The sequence below is a fragment of the Cyprinus carpio genome, chromosome B6, assembly GCF_018340385.1.
Source record: "Cyprinus carpio isolate SPL01 chromosome B6, ASM1834038v1, whole genome shotgun sequence".
NCBI classification, from domain to species: domain Eukaryota; kingdom Metazoa; phylum Chordata; class Actinopteri; order Cypriniformes; family Cyprinidae; genus Cyprinus; species Cyprinus carpio.
In genome coordinates, this window is record NC_056602.1 from 6,355,488 (window position 1) to 6,378,792 (window position 23,305).

General features: G+C 37.7%; 1 protein-coding gene across 6 annotated transcripts in view; it reads left to right on the forward strand.

Moving 5' to 3' along the window:
* The first annotated feature begins 1,025 nt into the window (after nucleotides 1-1,025).
* The window catches only part of LOC109062338 (myosin-10), a 54,025-nt gene continuing 31,745 nt past the window's right edge, over nucleotides 1,026-23,305 (forward strand). For all 6 annotated transcript variants that reach the window (XM_042725441.1, XM_042725444.1, XM_042725442.1 and 3 more), the window contains exons 1-3: nucleotides 1,026-1,187; nucleotides 2,229-2,603; nucleotides 10,216-10,372. In XM_042725441.1, the coding sequence (XP_042581375.1) occupies nucleotides 2,250-2,603; nucleotides 10,216-10,372 (511 nt within the window). In that variant the 5' untranslated portion in view covers nucleotides 1,026-1,187; nucleotides 2,229-2,249. The remainder of the gene's footprint in view (nucleotides 1,188-2,228; nucleotides 2,604-10,215; nucleotides 10,373-23,305) is intronic.

Below are 23,305 nucleotides of genomic sequence, written 5' to 3' on the forward strand. Positions count from 1 at the left end.
AGAGGCGGGCGCAAGAGCGCGCGATGCTGAGTTCGGTTGAGGAGCTCAGAGAAGCAGGGCTGCGGACAGACGGTGGCATCAGTGCAAAGGGGCGAAACAAGGGAATATTTGGCCGACTTTCAAAGAACTGGATTATAAAAACTGGACGCGCTGGATAGCAACTCACTCATCTCTTCGAGCACGTAAAGGTTTCGTCCGCTGACAGCCCGTTGGTAAAAGTTTTCACGCGTCTTATCATTTTGGCCCGTTTTTTTTTCCTCCGTTGCCGTGTATAACGGATTTATTTTTTCGCAAATAACTTTTCAAGCAGCGGGGAGAGCTAGCGCTTAGCCCACGTTAGCGAGTTTGTTACTGCGGCTCTTTTAAGATGATAAATAAATTTCCAAATTGAACAATCCGTTGCCTTTTGGGCAGCCCCCGAGCAAGGATGTGTCCGGCTAATGCACTTATAAAACGTTTGTCCGCCTCGAAAACGGTCCGCCCATATAACGGGAGAGGGTGATGAGGAGGAGTCGCTTGACTGCTTCCCGGTTTGCAAAGGCGCGAACTTCAGCTCGTGTTCTCTCAGTTAAACGGTCACCCTCGTCGCTTTATTTGTATACGTTACTAATGTTGGCATAATTTTTTGTTGGTAGTTTTTAAATTATTTTTTTGAGACCGTGGACCCGTTAGAAGGGGGGGTGTTTTTAGGTGGTTTCTCATTGAATGAATTGTGAAAGGACTATCCGGCCCTGACAGGTCCCGCTATTTCAGTTGAACGTTAACGGGATTCATCACGCGTACCTCAGAGAGAACGCCGTCCACGCTATGAGCTGGCAGAATAACTTGCAGACAGCACAATTTACCTATTTTTGTTTTTTGGAGGGAGCGGCTCCTAAGTGTGTATTGTCAAACACCAACCAATAGCTTGTGGTCATAAGGCCACCGTTACAATCCAATAACCCTTCCAATAGGGAAGTCCGCGTGTAAGGGAGCCGGTGGGTGTGACCGGAGAGGCGGGCGCAAGAGCGCGCGATGCTGAGTTCAGAGAAGCAGGGCTGCGGACAGACGGTGGCATCAGTGCAAAGGGGCGAAACAAGGGAATATTTGGCCGACTTTCAAAAGAACTGGATTATAAAAACTGGACGCGCTGGATAGCAACTCACTCATCTCTTCGAGCACGTAGGTTTCGTCGCTGACAGCCCGTGGTAAGTTCACGCGTCTTATCATTTTGGCCCGTTTTCCTCCCGTTGCCGTATAACGGATTATTTTTCGCATTACTTTTCAAGCAGCGGGGAGAGCTAGCGCTTAGCCCACGTTAGCGAGTTTGTTACTGCGGCTCTTTTAAGATGATAAATAAATTTCCAAATTGAACAATCCGTTGCCTTTGGGCAGCCCCGAGCAGCATGTGTCGTCTAATGCACTTATAAAACGTTTGTCCGCCTCGAAACGGGCCATATAACGGGAGATGTTGATGAGGAGGAGTCGCGTGCTGCTCCCGGTTTGCAGGCGCGAACTTCAGCTCGTGTTCTCTCAGTTAACGGTCACCTCGTCGCTTTATTTGTATACGTACTAATGTGGCATATTTTTGTTGGTAGTTTTTAATTATTTTTTGAGACCGTGACCGTTAGAAGGGTGTTTTTGAGGTGGTTTATCATTGAATGAATTTGTGAAGGACTATCCGGCCCTGAAGTCCCGCTTCAGTTGAACGTTACCGGGGATTCATCACGCGTACAATGGCTGAAATAACAGACATTACCTATTTTTTTTGCCGTGCTTGCTTATTTTAGCCTTATTTTTTTTCCTCTGTGAAAATTACAGTAACTCTTAGTCCAGTTGTAGGCCAGAGTAGACCGAGACCGTCTGGCTCTTGCTGTTGTTTTTTTGTTAATGCGACTGTGAAAGGCCACTGGAGGTGATCCATATTAAACTCACATTATCTAGTATGTGTGAACCGATTCAGACAATGTTTTATATGCAGCTGATTCATGACAGTATGAACTTTGTTCAGCTGCATGTTCCGAAAATGCAGTATTTGACGAATATTAACTAATTGTGGACTAGTCATATAATATAGATGAAGTGAATGCTGCATAGTGTTTGCAAATGTAATGTTCTCGGCTATATCCATGTAAAACCAATGAAATATTTGACCCTTTCTACTCATATTCCACGGCTGTGTCATATCGCATAAATTAGAAGTGAATCTCTGCTCGTTCATCACTAACTCCCTCTAACTCTTTTTCCAGGTGGCCTATTTTTAGTTCCTCATGCCGGAGATGGCGCAGCGGAGCGGGCAGGAGGACCCTGAGAGGTACCTCTTTGTGGATCGGGCCATGGTCTACCACCCAGCTTCCCAGGCAGACTGGACGGCCAAGAAGCTGGTGTGGGTTCCTTCTGAACGGCATGGGTTCGAGGCGGCCAGCATCCGAGAGGAACGTGGAGATGAGGTGCTCGTTGAGCTGGCTGAAAATGGCAAGAAGGCCCTGGTGAACAAAGATGACATCCAGAAGATGAACCCGCCCAAGTTCAGCAAAGTGGAGGACATGGCAGAACTCACCTGCCTGAATGAAGCGTCTGTTTTACACAACTTGAAAGATCGCTACTACTCTGGGCTCATATACGTAAGTGTGACGATGATAATACATTTTGACTTTTCTGCCTTGGTTTTTGCAGGTTTACGTTGGGGGTAGGGCTGCAACTAATGATTCTTTTGATCATTGATTGATCTGATGATGTTCCTTGATGAAAAGTCAACTTTTATTTTCTGCAATGTTTTTTTTCTGCGAACAAATATAGTGAATATATCAAATTATATGCTTACAAGTATGTTTGAAGGGTATAATATCAAGCATTTTCATGTTAGGGAACACTTAGTTTGTACATTTTTCCCATAGTCTGTACATAATTCTGTATATTTACTTAAAGGTTGTATATTCTGTACATAGCTTGTACATTTTTTCTCAGTCTATGTATTCTGTTATATTGCAGATGCATTTTGTCCATAGAAATGTTATCCTCTACAATGAAATGATAGTACTGGTGAATTTTTTTTGTTTGCATGTATGCATACAGTATAAATTGATAACCAAATTTGTTGTTTATTGTCATTATCAATTTTATTGATAGCTGTTGCAGTCCTAGTAGGGAGCAGTTCATCCTACCTTGCGATCTTGACCCATTTTATAGCTTGTACTCTGAGAGAGAAACCGGGGGACTTTTATTATTCAAGAGAGAGAAAGAGCGTGTGAAGCACGTGTAGCCCCATCATTTCCTCCATTCCCCAAGTGTGAAGGAGCTGCTGTGAGGTCATTATGAAATCTCAATGAGAGCAGCCACTTGTCTTCACACTACTGTTGATATTACCACCCAGTTACATCCTTTAAAACACTGGATGGAATTGAACCACTTTTCATTTCCCAGCACTGAAAGCTTTTCTAGGTTGTCGGTAACAGAGATCATCTCGACTGGCTGCACTTCAGGCTTTATGAAAGCGGGCGCTGTTGTCATTTTACACAATGCTGAGAGAGTGCAGACCACTCTCCCATACCCACTTACTGGAAAACAGATTGTAAGGCTAGTTCCCTGCATTTTTTTTTATATTTAAGCCTCTGTTCCATGTGATTGCTGTGCTCCCATCTTATAGGCTACAGTAATTAGCTGTAGAGGACCATGCTAGTCCTAGTAAAACCTGAACTTTTACAAAAGGACCTTTGTGTTTGTCATTGAGTTGCAGCTGGCTTGTAATATCTGTGAGATGTCAAGATGTCAGACTGATTGTTGATAGCACCTGCGTTCCTCAAATTTCTCAGCTTCCTTATTACTGTTGGCTAATGGTTATGTTTGAAGAAATAGGCTATAGACCACAAAATGGAAGCATAATGTTATATATTTACTGAAAGGTTGTATATTCTTTCCTGTGAGCGTGGCTGGTGCGTGGTGTGTGCTCTCATATCTGCTGTGTGGGCAGAGCCGTGGAGTTGCTGCGTTCCTCTCTGCCTTCCCACGCCCCTCTGTTCTGGAATAGCATGATGGGTGAAGACACGTTAGACTTGATTTCTCTCTATGGGTTTGTTTAAACAAATATTTTTAAGTTCTATATATTCATCATAAAATTATTTTTTTCTTTGGTTTTAAACTTTTTTTTTTTTTGAGCTTGCAATTTTTAATTGAACTACCACACCTTTAATTTAACTTAATTGAACTTCTCTTTGGTGTCATATGCTGAACTTATTCATTAATTTCTTCTGCTTAAACCCAGCTCCTATCTTACAGTCGACTGCAAACTTTCATTCAGATCCAATCAACAGCTGCTGAATTGAACCAGTTCCCCACCTTACGTTTTTTTTTTTTTTTTTTTCAATAATTTGTTTCACTCTGATGTATTTCACATACAGAAGAAATGATCTGCAGCTCTTTCCGTTACATTGGGACATTAAATGTACTGGAATATGTAGTTGTTGCTTTGTTTTGCTCCGTTATCAGAATTTAAAAAGGAAGAATGATGAGACCATTGTAGTATCCTCGGATATTATACAGTTTTGAAGCTGTGATGAGAGGCTTCTTGCATAACGAGAGATGCAGAACAATCAGTTGACTCATTTCCTTTTTTTGTTAGGTTTCACAGATTTTGACAGGATTTGAAAAATGAGTAAAATAGGATCACAAACTGTTGAATCTTTTGTGTTTTTGTAAGAATTCTGCCAGGATGTTAAGACCGATATCTCTGAGTAAACCTTTCTGGTTAAGGAAGTCTACCTACTTTATTTTACACACAAAGCCTAAAAAAATACAGTTTTGATGCACTACAATGTTTATTTCTTGTCTGGTGTCATCTCTATTTACCTTCAGAAGTGATGACCGAGTTTAAACTGGAGTTGTGTCTGTTGTCTCTTGCTGTCATTAAAGGCATCAGCCACAGGCGATATCTGTCTTATTTTCGATGCACGATACTGTCTTCTATCGGCACAACCCTACTGTATGCGTACTGTAGCATACCTGTAAAAGCCAAATTATTCTTTGGGAATAACATGCTAAAATTATACAGGGATACTCAAAATCAACTGGTGTGTATGGGTTAGGTTGCCTGAACAATTAGTCAATCTTAAGAAGCTCTATCAAATTAGGCTTGTTTAAGGTCATGACTGATTAAATGGATTTCTTAGGGATATGTGGCATTTCATAAGGTGATGAATACTCAAAACACAAATAAACAACAAATAAATAAGATAAATAACCATAAAATGGCAAATTATTTATTGGATAGTCTGTGGGATTTCATCACAGAGTACTGACTCATAACTGGCACAGTGCTTTATAGTTATTCAGTGTAGCATGTTAAATTGTTTATGATTGCCGTTGTTCATTGCTCAAATGGGAAACTGTTTTCTTCCATATGTAGCCTGACAAACATTGAGAATGATACTGGAGAGAAACAACTTTCCAGCCACAAGTCTCCTGAGTCCCAAGTCTATTGTTCTGGCCTGCGATCTAGTTTGGCAGGATGGCTTTATTTAGTGGGGAGTGGGATGTAGACCGATCTGTCCTCAGTGCACCCCTGAAACTCCTCCACATACATACATACATACATACATACATACATGTCCACTCATAGAAGGACCCTTCGGCAGGCAGTAGTGTTGGGTATCATTTGAATTTTATTGATTCTGATTCTGCTTATCGGTTCCAGTTCTTAACGATTCCTAGTTTGGATTCCAATAAGATAAAAAATCAAATATAAATAATTTAAGTCAAACGTTTAGATGTCACATTTATTCTGTGTCTTTTCATAAAGCATTCTGATGCAGCTGAATAACATGAGCAAAAATCAGCAGCCTACAGGAATGCTTTAAAAAAAATACCACAGCAAAAACAACTAGATTAATATAAATTTAAAATATTAAAGTGTTAAAGACAAGTAAACAGTAATAAAATAGGAACAAATAAATCAATTAATAGCATAAATAAATACAACTGAACCAAATTTCAGGTAGCTACAGAAACTGTAATTAAAGTTTTTAAAAACACTGCATAGGTTTCTTTTCATAAATAAAATATAGATAAATTAAAGTTATTAAATATATTCAGTCAAGATCAGTGAATGATTTTCTTTTGTTCTTTGATTAACATTTAATGACCGGCAGCGCATTTATAGCATTTGCTGTCTCTTTAACACCGAATGCACGCAGCGCTAAAAATGCTGTACATTCGTTTTCTTTCTCATGTTCACGTTCACTTAAGACAAAAATGCCTGTGTTTATGATGATATATTGACTTAGTTTTCTGCATACTGGTCGATAAATATGAAAGAAGTCAGTTTTGGCAAAACAACCTTTTCTACAGTGGAAATACACGGAATGGTCCGAGAATAGACACAAACTGGGAACCCGCGCCGCGACCGCTATTCTCTTGCACTTCATGTGAGCGTGCTTGTGCTTCATGTGAGCTTCTTTCTATTAGTGCGATTGTTTTTTTTTTTATTTCAATTAAATATTTTTGAATCATATCTTTTTCTGTTTGGTTTTTTTTATTTGCTATTAAATGGTGTGTTATTGGAAATTTTGGATGTGAATTTTATATTGTCATGTTTAGAGTTCAGACAGGGATTACCTCTCCCCTGACTTGGCCCCCTCACCATGTGTCTGGATCACCCAGCAGTGGCGGAACATTCAAACAAACACAGGTTGCTCTCAGTTATAGCCTAGTATATGAAACAGCTTGAAGGACAGGGTTAATATCTTGTAAATGTCTTCTGTAATGAAGTGCAGGCTCACTGCAGGACAGCTGCACTCGCAGTGAAAGCATTCCAGCATTTCTCAAGAGAAATGCCTTCAGTCTGTTTCATTCTATACGCTTAATGTGAGGAGATTTCATTGTCCCTTCTTGAAAAAATACCAACAATTTTATCTTATTACATTATTTTTAGCAGTCCACCGATAAATTACAATGGCAAATATTACTGGGTGAAATTTAAAATGTTCTTATGATCCGTGTCAGCTAAGTTTTTCTAATAGGCCTAATTGAAAGCCAAATTCTATATTTCTATATACATCAGCATTCAGTAAATACGCATTTTAAACTAGTTTTTGAATATGCAATGAATTTTTTTATTTTTTATTTTTTTTTGCCACAAACTTCGGCTGTTAGATCTTGTTAGCTTGCACAAATGCTTGTTCTGTTCAATTATTATTATTATTTTTTTTTTCAAATCGATACAGTTTCAGATTATTTCAAATTATTTTAGTAAATATAAAAAACTTAATTGCAGACATTATGCATATGTTATCTACTATAGGCCACCCTGCTCTCTAAAGGCTGATTTATACTTTTTTGGCTTCGGACCTACATCATAGCCTTTATACCGTAGGCTATGCGTCGCTTTCTATGTATACTTCTGTGTCGTTGTCCGCGTCGACGTGCAATTACACATGTAAACCACTAGTCTGCAGTGTCCACGGGCATGTTGCTGGTGTTACCCACAGTGTCAGGCAAAAGCCCAAGAAGCAGCAGCTTATCAGAGAAGCTTCAGCCGTGACAGTGGCAAATAAATATTAAAGAAGAGATATAATTTATTTAAAAACTACAAAAAAGAGACAACAACAAAACAGGAAAAGATGGCATTCTTTCAGTCTCCGCAAGGACTTGTACCATGGCAGAACAACATTGTTTGTCGTGGACAACTAAGTGATAGGTCTGGGAAAATAAATCAATGCGTAACGAATCGTGAAATGATTCCGCATCGATTCTGAGATTTTCTGAATGCATTGCGATTATTTCTCGAGTTGATTCTGACACGTAGTTTTGAACAGTAGATGGTCCGCTAGTAAATACGCATTTTAAACTAGTTTTTGAATATGCAATGAATTTTTTTATTTTTTATTTTTTTTTGCCACAAACTTCGGCTGTTAGATCTTGTTAGCTTGCACAAATGCTTGTTCTGTTCAATTATTATTATTATTTTTTTTTTCAAATCGATACAGTTTCAGATTATTTCAAATTATTTTAGTAAATATAAAAACTTAATTGCAGACATTATGCATATGTTATCTACTATAGGCCACCCTGCTCTCTAAAGGCTGATTTATACTTTTGCGTCGGACCTACATCATAGCCTTTATACCGTAGGCTATGCATCGCTTTCTATGTATACTTCTGTGTCGTTGTCCGCGTCGACGTGCAATTACACATGTAAACCACTAGTCTGCAGTGTCCACGGGCATGTTGCTGGTGTTACCCACAGTGTCAGGCAAAAGCCCAAGAAGCAGCAGCTTATCAGAGAAGCTTCAGCCGTGAGAGTGGTAAATAAATATTAAAGAAGAGATAATTTATTTAAAACTACAAAAAAGAGACAACAACAGAACAGGAAAAGATGGCATTCTTTCAGTCTCCGCAAGGACTTGTACCATGGCAGAACAACATTGTTTGTCGTGGACAACTAAGTGATAGGTCTGGGAAAATAAATCAATGCGTAACGAATCGTGAAATGATTCCGCATCGATTCTGAGATTTTCTGAATGCATTGCGATTATTTCTCGAGTTGATTCTGAGCGTAGTTTTGAACAGTAGATGGCACTGCATTCTTTAGAAACAGCCGTACTCTGCTTGTTTCCAAATCCTTACACATTCTTGAACTTAAAATAATCATTCATAAAATTTGAAAAGGTTGAAGTGAATTACAAGGGTGTTGACATTGGGCTATGTTTACATTAATCAGGCATCATGAAAGCATTCTGAGCTGAGGTAAAATTACGGACTCGCTCTTCTTCATGAGCATTCGAGTATGCGGATAAAAACTAATGTAGAGCTCCATCTGCTATTAAAATCTAAGCTCAGAATCGATTCCAGAGAGAACTGCGACGCATTCGGAAGATCTCAGTATCCATCCACAAATCAATTCTGCATCGATTTATCGTCATAGCCCTGCTAAGTGATGTATATTCTATGTTGTATAATAAAGAAGACTTTGATATTTGCGTTGTTTTATTTTAAATAAGGTGTAACATTAAAATATATTGAAGTGGAAAAAAACACACACGAAACTCAAATACATACAGAGGGAGGGGTTCTAGCAGACAAATCACAGCGCTTGCTGTCTGCATAGAATTGACACGCTGTGACATTTTGGAGAGGTGTATGTAAGGCTACGGCGTAGTTCGACACAGAAGTATAAATCAGCCTTAAGATATCAGCATCGCCCATCAAAACATCCATAATGGTTAAACACTATTAATGATTTGTTAAAATTATTAATATGCAACTGGAATCACATCACAATGTGTCTCTTTTGTTTTAAATTGACACCTGTCTAAACATAATTCTTAGAAAAATATGTAGTAATTCATTCAAATTTGGCTCAAACTTTCTTGAAATTAAAGCTTGAATTCTAGACACTCATTAAACATTATCTTTATTTTCAGGTTAACTGTTGTACAGTGTGACACTCTTAATTATTGTATTTTAAGAGATCACTCACCACATCTAAAAAATACGTAAACATATTTCATTTCTTAATTTTCATTTTATAACTCTTGATAGGTTCATGTCATTGTCTGTTTGTCAACCTGTTGTCAATTTTTGTAAAGCTAACAGCAGCTGATGATGCAGTTGATTTGTTGCTGTGCAGTGAATATAAGTGTAGCGCCCTGTGTAATCAACCATGTCTCAGCTGGAGATGGAGTGTTGTCGTTATAATGCTGGGACTCTTACTTAAGAACCATGTCAGTCTGTGCAATGTCTTCAGATGCTTACATGTTATGGATGCTTTCCCCAAATACAGATTATGTGCCGAATGAAAAAGATTAACAAACTGTATGAATGGAGAAAAACTATAGTTCTAGGATATTTCACAAGTTACTCTGGAGTATTCTGTGTTTCAAAAATCCCTGAATGATTATACAAACTGTAGATGTACTGTTAAACCAATAATCTAGTAAAATAGAGATAGAAGCAGGGCTACACAAGAAATAAGACAAAGAGTTACCATTATATGTTTAATCGCTTTTGTGGTTCTTTTATTTGAAAATGTTGGGATTTATGTCAAGTTGCAGGGTTTGATTATAAACACTTATGTGTTTAATGTTTTTAAACATTTTTTTTTTTTTTTTGCATAATTGAATGTTATTAAATGTGTTTATATTCTATATTTATGCTGTTTGTCCAGCTTCTTTTAAAAACCCATATCGTTTGACCGCCAGTGTTAATTTTCTTTCCTCCTTTTGTTTGTTCTTGTCTGTGCAGACATACTCAGGACTCTTCTGTGTGGTCATAAACCCATACAAAAACCTCCCCATATACTCCGAGAACATCATCGAGATGTACAGGGGCAAGAAGAGGCATGAAATGCCACCTCATATCTACGCCATTTCTGAATCTGCCTACAGATGCATGCTTCAAGGTAAGACCATAACAAATATTCCTTCTAATGAACGGTCTCAGTGTCTCCATGTGTTACAGAAATAACATTTTTGAATCCTGCATTTCCGCTGAGAAAATAAATAGGGTGTGTTGTGTTTTCTCAATCTTTGTTCAGCATTTGCTATGTTAGATGAGACCACCACGTTGTTCAGATAAGCAGACAAATGCTCCACCTTTTGCCTTTTTTTAGCAGTTCAAGATTTCCTAAACCCTGGAGCAGAATTTGAGCTTACCAGCAGTTTCAGCCAACCTTTAATGTTATTGGCTGTACTTTGTGTTTCATAGTATCATGTGATGTAGAGCGGCAGAAATGGAATGGTCACTATTTCCAACGGTATCTATTATATTTCAGTTTGTTTTTCCACTCTAAGAGATAAATTAATTTTCTCTGCCACATCTGGTGATAGATAAGCCCCAAGAACGGAAAGAAAAAAGGGCTGCATTTTTTTCATATTTCACTGTGGTGGGCTTAAGTTTGTCTTGCCCCAGCTGTTGATTTGTCTATATTAAAGTGAGAAATGAAAGATAATACATCCGTCAGATGCTGTGTTCTTCAGCTAATTTAGATGTGTTGAAAGAATTAGTGAGTCAGGCTTTTGGATACAGTGCTCTGTTTTTTATCATATGTCATTGCCTGTGAATACTAAGCTTCTGTCCATCACAGCAGGATATCATGTAAAGTAAGCCCCATCACTCCTGTTCTTGAGCAGTTTTTCAAATGCTTTCTGTGTTTTCTTATTAGTTCTCTTTTCAATGAAGTGGATAGCTTATGGTTGATTGTGAGGCAAGATCAGGAGATGTACAGTAATTCTCTGATTCAGTCAGCTGTCATTTTTTTCCTACCATTGTCATAATCTTTAAGTCATCTCTTAGTAAATCTGGGGCAGTTGGATATTGGAGTGGGCAACTGTGTGTCACAGATTAAGATTGTGATGTCAGTGTGTTCCATTACAACTGAATCGTTTAATCTTTTAACTCTCAATTTAATTTTCACTAGAAAGGTGTTTATTTTTAGAGTTTATACAATCAATGAACAGCAAATGTAGTCCGGACAGTGGTTTAATAAATGTAGCTGTATTTTGTAATATGAGATTTGTGTTTGTAAGTAGGCTGCACCAATTCTGCACTTCCACTGTGTTGAATGGGATTCTTGTATTTTGATTCATTGCTGTAGCATTTGTGATTGAAATAACTTCTATATGTAAGATTTTATTAATGTAACGTACACTACTGTTGAAAAGATTGGGGTCTGTACAATATTTTTAAAACGTTTTTGAAATAATCTGTTTGATCAAAAATACAGTACTATTATGAATTATTACTATTTAAAATGACCATTTTCTATATGATTATATTTTAAAATGTAATTTATTTCTTTTGATAATACTACATATATTATTTAGTGTCACCTGATCCTTCGGAAATCATTCTAATATGCTTATTTATTGCTCAAGAAGCTTTTATTATTATCAATGTTGGAAATGTTTGTGCTGCTTAATAGCCTATATTTGTGTGGAAACTTATTAATTTTTTTTTAATGCTTTTGTGATCAATAGAGAGTTCAAGTAAAGAGCATTTATTTGAAATATGTTTTGTAATAATGTGAAAGTCTTTAATGACACACTTGATTCATTTTATGTCGATGCTGAATAAAAGTATTAATTTATTAAAAAAAAAAAAAAAAAAAAACTTGCTGACCTCAAACCTTTGAACGGTATGTAATTATATGCAAAACCATATTTGCTTTTTTTTGTATCGGTAAATGCCATGTACATAAAATTGGGTACATTTTATGAGTTCCTGCATTGGTAAATTTTTGGTAGTAATGAACAAGTCATGCAAACTTGGAGTCAAAGAAGTTTGTCCAGGAAATGGCAAAGCATTTGGCGTCAATGAAAAGCTGAATTCCCTACTAAAGCTGACTCTCTCACATAGAAGGACAGGCCAGTTGTCCAGATCTGTCAGAGGCCAGTGAACAAGAGCCATCCCAGGCTGGGAATGAGAGGCTGACCTGCATTGTGGGGTACAATGTCGCCTTTGTGGACCAGTGGTTGGGGGATGGGGAGCAGTACATACTCTTACGTGCTGGGTCAAGTGTGGCACATGGATCCTGGTGTCTGCTTCTGGAGGAAACACTGCTAACTATGCTGCACGCGCCAGGGCATCATTAGAGCTACAGGGATTAAGGCGGTGGAACAAAGTTGTTTACTTTTCCTCTTGAGATGTTTCCTCCATTATGGCTTTGTTCCAGTTATTGTTTAAGCACACTTGTGGTTTCAGTCACATCAGTCACAAAACCACGCTATTACACTCTTAATCAGAGCACCAAAACTGGCCAAAGTTTAATCAAAGAATCTGATATGGTATGCTAAGATTAAGTCTAAAGCATAATATTAACAAGCCAGCATATTTTATTTGTTTTGTTTGCATTTTCTGATTAGTTTTTGTTGTATAGTGATAGTTCAAATGGCCAACATTTATCAGCATCAGTTGATATAAGTCAAGCATATATTTGTGTGTGTGTGTGAGAGAATTGAGTAAATATTGTGTAAAATACCATTCATTGCTAGATATCTGCACTTACATTAGCCTTTGAAAGACTCATACTAGTCAACTATTACCAAAGACTTTAGATACACAAAGTTGGTGCTTTTTTTTAATGCCATTTGGACATAAAAAAGCAACATTTAAGGGGCTGTTTGTGTCAGATTTTTTTGATGATTTGAAATGCAGTTTAATTGCGAGTGTGGCAAGCAGTTTTTGAGATTTTGTGCAAATATGGCTGCTGACTGAACACACTTTCCTTCATAGCTATCACTCTGTATTGCAACAAACTTCATGGTGTCCAGTCTATAGATAATAAGAGGAAAGTGATCAGTTAGAGGTTTGTTTGCTTATGAATTATAACAAACTTAATAGGTCAGATAATTTACTGCTCTGTATTAGTCTATTGAAGTAGAGTATTTGTTTAATGACATGTCAAACATGCAGCTTTAAATGTTAAATGAGACTTAGCTCACACAAAGGTACATTTTTTTAACGCCTCTGGACACACTGACTTACACAACCACACATCATTTCACATCTGTCTTTGATTAGTCTGCCAGAAACCAGCCATAATCCCCCTCTCTCGCTGTTGACTGAACTTGGTTACAAAGGGCTAATTATAACAACTTTAAGAACTTTGGAAGTGCTGATCTTCACTTCAACAGTAACATTTTTGGAAAAGGCCCAGTCAGTATAGCCACTGCAGTGCAGGAATGTCAGTGGCACCCATCTCTCTTCAAGGCATATGGAAGCTATGAAATCTAAACACGGTTACTGACTGGAAAGTTATGTCTGAAACATATAATTACAGCCTTTAAAACGGCAATCTCAAAACCACATTTACCCAGTGCGGAGGTACACTTAAATTTCAATTATGCTAAGAGATGTCGAGCCCCCAACTTATCAGTTAGGCATGGAATGGGATGGGATGGAATAGGTTGTTGTGTGGTAAGATGGTTACTGTTCTGTGGAGTTTTTGACCCATCTGTTACCAATACATGTGTAATGAGCAGTAATGTGTTTCATGGCTTTGTCCTTTTGAACTTGGCCCAGGCTGTTGCAGAGAGATCTCATCTGGTTCTGAGCCCACTGGAACATAGAGAGCTTGTGTAGATTACAGTGACCCTATATTTCAAAGACATTCCAAGGGGAGCTCAAAAACATTTTTGTACCTGTTTCAAATCAGCTGTGCTTTCCTCAGTACTTGACTGAGCAGTACTGAAGGTAATACATATTACTTTATAGTGTTGTCACGGTACCAAAATGTCAGTATTCGGTACCAATACCAGTGAAAATCCACGGTTCTCGGTACCAATTTCGGTACTAAAGCAAAACACAAAAACATGCGAATTAAAAAATTTGACTATACTTTCATTTAATCCAAACTGTGTACATATTTCATTTTAAAGGGATTTAGAATTTTAAAGCCAAGAATAACAACTTAGTTAGCTTAAAAAAAAAAAAAAAGCCCAGACCTGCTTTTCTGACTGATATGACACAAAGTGTTAACCATTTGTACATTCTCTAACACGTATATTTTAGATTCACAATTCATTATAGCCTCTGGTGTGTAAAAATAGTAAATATCATCATGTCATCCAGTGTTTTTACCCTAATAAAAGTTAGGAGCGTTAAATAGTTAATAAAGAAACTTAATTCTAATGCTCATTATATTTGCGTTAGCCGCGCTTATGCTAACGATTAACTACTCTAATAACAGCGTTCATTTCTATCTGACATTCAAATTAAAATAATTCATAGTATTCATAGCAGAAGCGGTGTTTCCCACAGCGGGAAGGTGCTTGTAGAGCATAATTGGTTGGTTGGTGGCGTTATGAGATGTTCAATACTTTTGGCTCCTATCTAATCCCATACAGAAGACCACACTGTGTTTGAGTATGCGTAAATATGTCATGTATAAATAATTCTTGAGTTAAGTGTTTATTTTGTTTGTACATCCACATAGCATGAAGGGTCCAGGGTTTACCAGGCTTGTTTGTGTCAGACAGCCATGACCTTTGAGGTGTTTGTTTTTGCAGTAGACTGAGGCCAGCTGCCCACATTGCCAAACACACCCCTTGAGCACAACAGGATCAGGAAACAACTGCCCTCCCACACTACATGGTTACAGTATCCCATAATGCCTCTGTGAGCTGAGCCTCTGACAAAAGCAGATGATATATTCTTAGCTTGCTAAACATCAGCTGATATCATGATATACTTTATTATTTGATTCCAGCAAGGACGACATGTCTCTGAATTAATCCTCTTGTAGATTGTAATGGATCCTCATAGTGCAAATATATTTAGAACATAATAAGATTGTGCAGCATTTCTTATGAGAGTATGTGTGGTCTGGAGGTCTCTAGATGTTTGGTTTGTAATTTGATAAAGATGAATGACATGCAGTCATGATGGTGTTCTGTGTAATAGAGATGCAGTCTCCAGTAGTTTGTGTCACCTCTGATCAGGCCATATCTGGCTCGGCTCACTGAGTTGCTAGTGAGTCATATTTTTTAGTGTGTGACTGACAGCCTCGTCGCTTCAAACAGCTACATGTTAAATTCCTGCAGACAGCAGTTGCAGCAGATGGGATGTTTATTCTGTTGCGGATGCTTGTCGTTGCCCTCTTGTTGTTTGGTGCTTTTGCACTGCAGTTCATATGAATGATTCACCTAGGCCTGATTATTTTAATGTCTGTGAGCTCATGCGTCTTATCTGTTTACTTTTGCAGTTGTCATTTGCTTCATATGAAAATGTTCTGTTGAAAGTACAAATGTTTTATCAGACATCAGTTCATACTGTTAAACAGTAACTTGTTTTCTGTGATCAAATAATATCTGAGAATAAATACGCATGCCATAATCTTTCTTTGTCAGAACAGTCAGAATAGTTCACACAAAAATGAAAATTTCTGAAAATGGACTCACCCTTATGCCTTCCAAGATGTAGATTTTCAAGATTACTTATTTTATGGATTAGAAGAAATCTAACATGTAGATTAGCCGGCCTACAATAACTCAGCCAAATACTTTAAAATGCTCATTAAATCTAGTCATTACGAAAGGAATTAGACATTTTGCGTGAGAGAGGAAATCTGTATATTTTGGTCACACAAATTTGCTGCATTGCCTGACAAAAAAGCTGCTTGCTTAAAAAGTGACTTCTGTGTGAACAGTTCTTCATACGTTGCTGTTTAGGTGAAATTTTACTATAGTGGGACGAACCGTGACATGTAAAATTTGTGCAGCCCTGTGTCAAACATATTTCTACGAGAAACACAACAGAAAACAAGTAAAAAAAATAAAATAAATTCACCACCCTTGGTGCAGTACACCACAGTATAATTTAAACAAAGCAACTGAATATGCTGTTTTAGAGGAAAACAAAGCATCAGGTAGACAATTGGAGTGACCGCAAACGCAACCGAAATGAGTGGAATAATATTTACCAAAATGTGCATTTTTTTTTAAATATTGGTGGACTTCAGATCTATCTTGAAATGTATTTATTTTTAAAACATTAGGCTAACTGTTATGAGTTCATGGTAAAGAATCCCTAACATTTTTATTTTTTGACACATTGCCCGCCCTTAGTCGATGATGGATTGTTTATTATAAGAACACTTTTCTTTGCATTAGGCCAGATACACTTTAAGCCATTCAGTGCTAGAGTGCCAGACCTTCTGTCTTCTGTTATCATTCAGTATTGTATCATCTTCCTGAGAAGTCATCCTCACATGCTTTGTTTACTTTGCACTTCACTGCACTTCCATGAGAGATGATTGTCTGATCAGTATGTAAACACGGACTCATTGCAAATTCAAATTTGGAACCATCATCACCATGTATTATAAATTGATGCATTATTAAAATATTTTCCTACACTTATGCTGCTCTAGATGAAATTATTGGCAGCTCTTTTGGCATTCAGTATTACAGTCATTTCTTTCAGCTGTGGTAGATGTTGTTTATGGTTTTATGAGGCACAGTTTTTTTTTTTTTTTTTTTCTTCTTCTTTTTTTTTATGGATCAAATCTCCGCATCAGAACTGGTTTCTGAAGTGTTGACCTCATTCCTGCTTAAGCGAAAACAGTCACAAATTATTTTATTTGTTGGAATTGCCTTTTGTTATGTCAACTGCAGCTGTTCCTGTGCATGAGACATTTTTCCATACTTTGTGCAGTTTCCAAAAACAGTGCCACATTTCAGTTCAGCCATGATATTTTGCAATAAACTGTATTTGTTAGAAACTGTTGCAAAGCGAGGAGCTGTATGTGTTTTGAGTCCAGCAGCACAAAGTTTTACTAGCCTTGGCACATGCACATTAGAAAGTGTAATGAATGTTTGTGCATCCCATGTTACTGAGGTGAAAGTGGCTGCAGCCCTAGCATTGGAAGGTTTTTCCTTTGTGTCTGTGTCCAGCCTCCTCTCTCTGGTGTCTGGCAGCGATGTGGTTTGGTATGTGAGGAATGTGTCCTGTCTTAGGTTAATCCAGTGGAGGGGGTGGGGTGGGGTGGGCCAGCTGAGGGGTGTGGACTGAGGACTTGGAGTTGAAGCTGACAGCGGTCCTCCAGACTCCCAGACTACCCTGAGTTTAACTAGAGAGAGTCTGATGATTGGTTTGACCTGTCTGTAGATATATTAAACCGTTATTACTCCAGTCTTCAGTGTCATCCTTCAGAAATTATTCTAAATGGCTGATTTGGTGATTTTTCTTTAATAAGAAACGATTCTTATTAATTTTGAAAATTAATAGAGAGTTCAAAAGTACAACAGAACATTTAATTGAAACAGAAATGATGAAAAAAGAAATGATGAAAAAAGAAAGATGTTAGTCAAATCAAATACCATACATTTTTTTTTATTCTCCATACAATTGCATGTTTCTATGCAGTATGGAATTTGATTTTTTTTTTTTTTTTTTTTTGTAATTTATGTCTGGATATGTGTGGAGAAAAAAATTGATAAATTTATAAAATTGATCATTTTTAAAAATGTTTCATACAGGTGTGCTTTTCATGGCTTATGAAGGTTAGAGATATCTATACTCAATAAGTTTGTCTCTCTCTCTTTTTTTTTTTTTTTTTTTTTTTTTTTTTTTTGTGGTCACATTTTGTTTTTTGAAGAATTTGGGTCAAAAACATTTAATTACACTGGAATCATGGCCCGCACATTTTCCAGAGCAGGTTTGGAACTAATCAATGAAAAATTAAATTCAACGAGAAGTATGCAAGGTATGATCTGCTGACCAAGCCTTAAGATAATGGGTTGTGAGTAGGGATGTCAATTTTGGATAATTTCCATGATCGGTGTTCGTTTTATTTTATGATGAATTAGTTTTTTGATCGTTGACCTTAATGCTGCAAAATGTGTTTATTGCAGTGGCATGCAGTCACCGGCATGACAGGATGTGCAAAAGCCACTCAAAACAAACCTTTCTCACTTGATTTAAAGGGGTTTTAGTCTGATTTAAATGCTACGTATGTTAAGTAGCAGGATTAAAAAATGATTAGATGTGATTATGATCATTTGATAAAATTATGAGAGCACAGCGTGTGTTTGAGATCATTTTTCTTTGTTGACTTTTTTCTATCCCGGCATGGAGACCGCTGAATGCGCCTCTTTAAATAGTTTTGTGGTGCTCGTTGTTGTATTTTAAAACACAATTGCAATGTTTTCAAATGACATTATGGCATTTCAAATAAAACTATCCCAAACATAGGCCTAACTGTGGCGCGTGTGTAGGCATGGGCCAATTACCGGTTTCAAGGTATACCGCGATTTTGAAATTTTCATGGTTTCAAAACCACTAATATTTTCCATTATACCGTTCCTGCGGTATGTGCCGTTTTCCATGTCTCCTCAAAGACCGAAAGAGAGGGAATCCCTCAGGCTGAGTGCAGTGTTGAGAGTAACACTGACCCCTCCTCGTCCTGTTGGTGCGAGCGAGCGGTCAGTCACGTGTGTGTAGGATGGCCGAACTTAAGGCCCGGGTACACTTCGCATTCAGCGTTCCTTTCCGTCTCGTGCACAGCCGCGTCCGCACAGCTTTCAAAAGTACACTAAACCATAGATGAGCGCGGACATCTCCCTGTTCTGGACTTGCACAAACTGCGTTGCAATGCAATCATTTTCCAAAATGTAATTTATGTGAAAATATGACATCTGTTAACACCCGTTAACACAGGCCAGAGCAGCAGGCAGATCACAAACTGTTCATGATGCACAAACTATTGGAAGAAAATCCTCAATATTGATTTGGGGATTTATATGAATGTGTTTCTGAGGGGAGCTGACTGTCGTCTGAAAAGTTTACATGGTATAATTTCACAAAGCTTGTAAGAACATTCTGTTTTTGCTTCAAATTGGGTTATTATTAAATCAGATTATGTGTATGATTATTGTTATATAACTAAATGATATGAAATGATATAAATTATATGTACATTATATAACTAAAATTAAATAACTGTAATTACATATTTAGGTTAAATAAAAATGTCAGTCTTTTTATTTTTATTTTTAGGAAACAGATCAAAGAAAAAAATTAACTAATTCTACTGTTTCTAATATTCTGTATGTTGCTCAAAAACAAAATATATTTTCCAGTGGGAAGAAATTTTTTTTTTTTAACCCAGTCATTTAAAAATAACAAATTTCAGAGCTGTAACAACAATACCATGATACCGTGAAACCGTGATATTTTTGCTTAAGGTTATCATACCGTCAAAATCTCATACCGGCCCATGCCTACGCGTGTGGCTGTGTTGTGCAGTCAGAGAACCACTTCCATCGGCGCTGCTGCAGCAAAACACACTGTTGCTCACATCAAACATTTTTATTGGAGTATTATGACCAGTACTTAATTTGATCCTGCTTGGTTCTGTTCCAGAAAATGTCAGATTTTTAATTTTTGCGTTCCGTTAGGCCTATTTGTTTTTAAAAATCTGGCATTTAAAGTGCATTAGATTAGCACATTTGAATGTATTTGGAGGTTATTGCTGACGTTTCAATCGGCACAAATCCAAATGTTTCCATATTCGCAATGTATTTGAATGTTAAACTATTATTTATTATGTAAACTAGGCTTGTACTTCACACACATTCACATATAGATGGAAAAGATCATCCTCTTCATATGAGCAAAAACGTCCTTGGCATAACAGTAGAGTGATTTATTTATAAATAGTAATAAATAGTATTTATTTACAAACTATAAGCTCTGATTATGACAATCGTTGACATCCCTAGTTGTGAGTTATTTTTGAATGCTTGTTTAGAGCTCCAATACATTTTTAATTATTTCCACACACTCGTACGGCTGTGCCTGAATTATGCTGGAATCTCTTTAATCAGCCGTTCTTTATTCAGAGAAGAGTTGCTAAGGCCTTGACAAAGGATGCAGTGAAAAGAAGTCAAGAGCCCTCTCTTCACTTGATTATATGCTTCCCTTTTCTGCAGCTGTGCTGATAGGAGAGGCCATTCTTCAGAATCCTTGGCTGCCATATCTGTGCCTCTGTATCTGAAACAGATAGTGTCATGAATGTTCACAGAGGTTAATGTACACCACACATTAGGAAGCGTCTCCACCCTGGAACTGCTTCCAGTTCTTGTAACCTGAGCCCTGAACCTTTTATCTAAAACTTTGTCTTTGAACATGGTAGGGCTGCACGATAATGGTTAAACTGATAATCACGGTTATTTTGATTTAAAATTATAATCACGATTATTAATAACAATTATTCTATCCTGTTGAAAAAAAAAACTTAGCTGGTTTAAGCTGGTCTCCCAGCCTGACTAGCTAAGGAAGTGGTCAAAACCCCTTTAAAACCAGCCTGCTGACCAGCAAAGACCGGGCTGAAACTGACCAACTAAAATCAGTCAACCAGCTTAGGCTGGTTTTAGGTTTTTTGTTTGTTTGTTTGTGTTATTCTGCAGGGAAATGCAATAACATTTCATGTGTCCTTTAACCAACCTCCACTGACTTCATTTAACCAACTATGATAATACAAAACTCATGGTTTTGGTGGGAGTTTTGTCATCTGTATTCACATTACATTTTCTAAGAGACAATTTGAAACTCAGTGAAAGTTTGATTATGGCACATTTGGTAACACAAACCGTACAAATGACTTGTGAAGAAACACACATTGTCTATATGACACTTTCATGTAAGCAGAATATCGCTGTGGAGAGATCGCTAAACTCGTATGTTTTATATCATCATCATCAGCGCTTGTTCTACCATTAGTGAACGCGCACAGGGTTGCCACATTGCACAAATTAAATAAAACACTGGACAGAAAGTGTATCCTTAAAGGAGAAAAGCACTGTTTTGGGGCTTAAAGCTCTTCACATCTGTTAACCACAAGCATGAACACTAGTGAAGACTTGTTAGCAATGCAGGGTAACACAAATGCCAAAATTAAAAACACGTTTCAGGATAAATAACGAGCCGGCCAGTATCGTGACGATTATTTTTAATTAATCGAGAAAGGTGGATATTGTTAATGAAATTAAAATATGATTAATCGTGCAGCCCTAGAACATGGCATGTTTCATATCTCTGCTTATGATGAGATCAGTCCAACATTCTGTTCCTGTTAACATATTGAGTTACTGAGTCCTTCTGTTTTCTGCTATCTAGCTTTTGAACAAAAGATGGTTTAACAATTCTTTTATGGCATTATCATTCTTTTCCATATTCTGTTACATGTTTGGCCTCTTATGAGGGCGGGTTCTCGAGTGTTAGACTTTTAGTGAGTCCAGGTGGAGGAAACCCCATACTGAGGATATGCTCAGCTGTAGATCCTCTTCATCCCAGACAGCCCTGACCTCCTGCTGCCAGAACAGGAAAGCAGTCAGCACTATTTTATCTTCAGGCATCCTCTGTTCCCATAGGTGAACTTAGTCAGATGCCCCTGTGTCTCGTTAGAGGACTGCAGAACAGACTCCTTTCCATGCCTAAAAGGAGGAAGCAAATGGTTTGTGGCGTTTTAAATGACCTCACTACTTTTTAGGAGCTTGATGAATCTTCTCCACGGGTCCTCTGAGGACCTAAATTATGTATAAAACAATCATAATTCTGACTGCTTTTGTGGAGCAGTAATCAGTCAACAAGCAGCGCTTCAAAAGCACAGCTGGTATTTTATTTTAATAAAGATTTTGGATCGATTTCTTGCAGTCTCTTCACACTGAGAGACATGCAACAATGCTAATGATGCTCCCAGTACAATGTGAAAAAAAGAGCAACTTTATTTCCTTTGGTCGTTGAATTTTGCACTGTGTGAACATGCCTTTTCACACTGTTGGTACAAGAAGAAATAATCAAGTAGATCAAGTGTAGAACAAACAGTGCTGAATGAGTTGCATGCCAAAATGTCACACTTAGTTTAAGAAAAAGTCTGCACAAACATTTTAAAAGCAGTGACTTGCTCCTGAAAAGGAAAGACGTCTGTGGACACCATTTTTGGATCAGGTTGGCCAAGTTTATCTTATCTAGTGCTTCTTGGTTCCACCAGACACGCACAGATGCCTGGCGTTTCAAGGATGGCCTGTTCTCAGCAGCTATCTGATACTGCAAGAGCAACAGTTTAACAGTGACATGAAGTTATTTATCTTCATCATTAGCAACATTCTGCAGATTTTGGAACTGAGACGCCACCCAAATGATCACTTGGAAGAGCTCCCAGGGTGGGTGTGTGTTCGTTCACCCCTGGTTTGCAGAACATGTATTCAGATGAATCACAACCCTTTGGAAGTGGATGCAGAGAGTTATGCTGTAATACAAATGAATACATACTCCAGTGTGATGCACAAAAAGCTTGATGAGTACGGTGCATGTGGTTTTGTAACTGCTGAACAATGCGGAGGAAGTCGTTTACTTTATGAGCTTATTGAATTAGATGTCCTGTATAACGAGGAGGCTGCAGGTCATTAAGTAGTACATTAAATCTGCTGATCTGTTTCCATTCAGATTGTTCTTTCTCTGGGCATGACCTGAGCCTGATGTGTCCTGATACTGTAGCCAGTATTGGCCATAGTCTCTTAATGCTCAAACCCAATTACCTACAGTCCGTATGTGTCAGTGTTTGATTAAAGTGAGCTGATGTTACAGAGATCAGTGCAATTAAAGCATGTCAAAGGCTTGCTTAAGCATATGAAATTCATGCAAGTATCTCTGGCATATACCGGAGTTGACATTTAACTGTTTGTGCCTGGGAAATGAAATGTATAAGTAGTGCAGAGACAGTTTTGGTCTCATTGAAGCTAAAACACATAAGAAATATGATATACGCCTTTTTAAAAACCATCCTCAAATAAGCGGTCACATGATGCCCCATCTTCCTCTTGCAGAGGTTTAG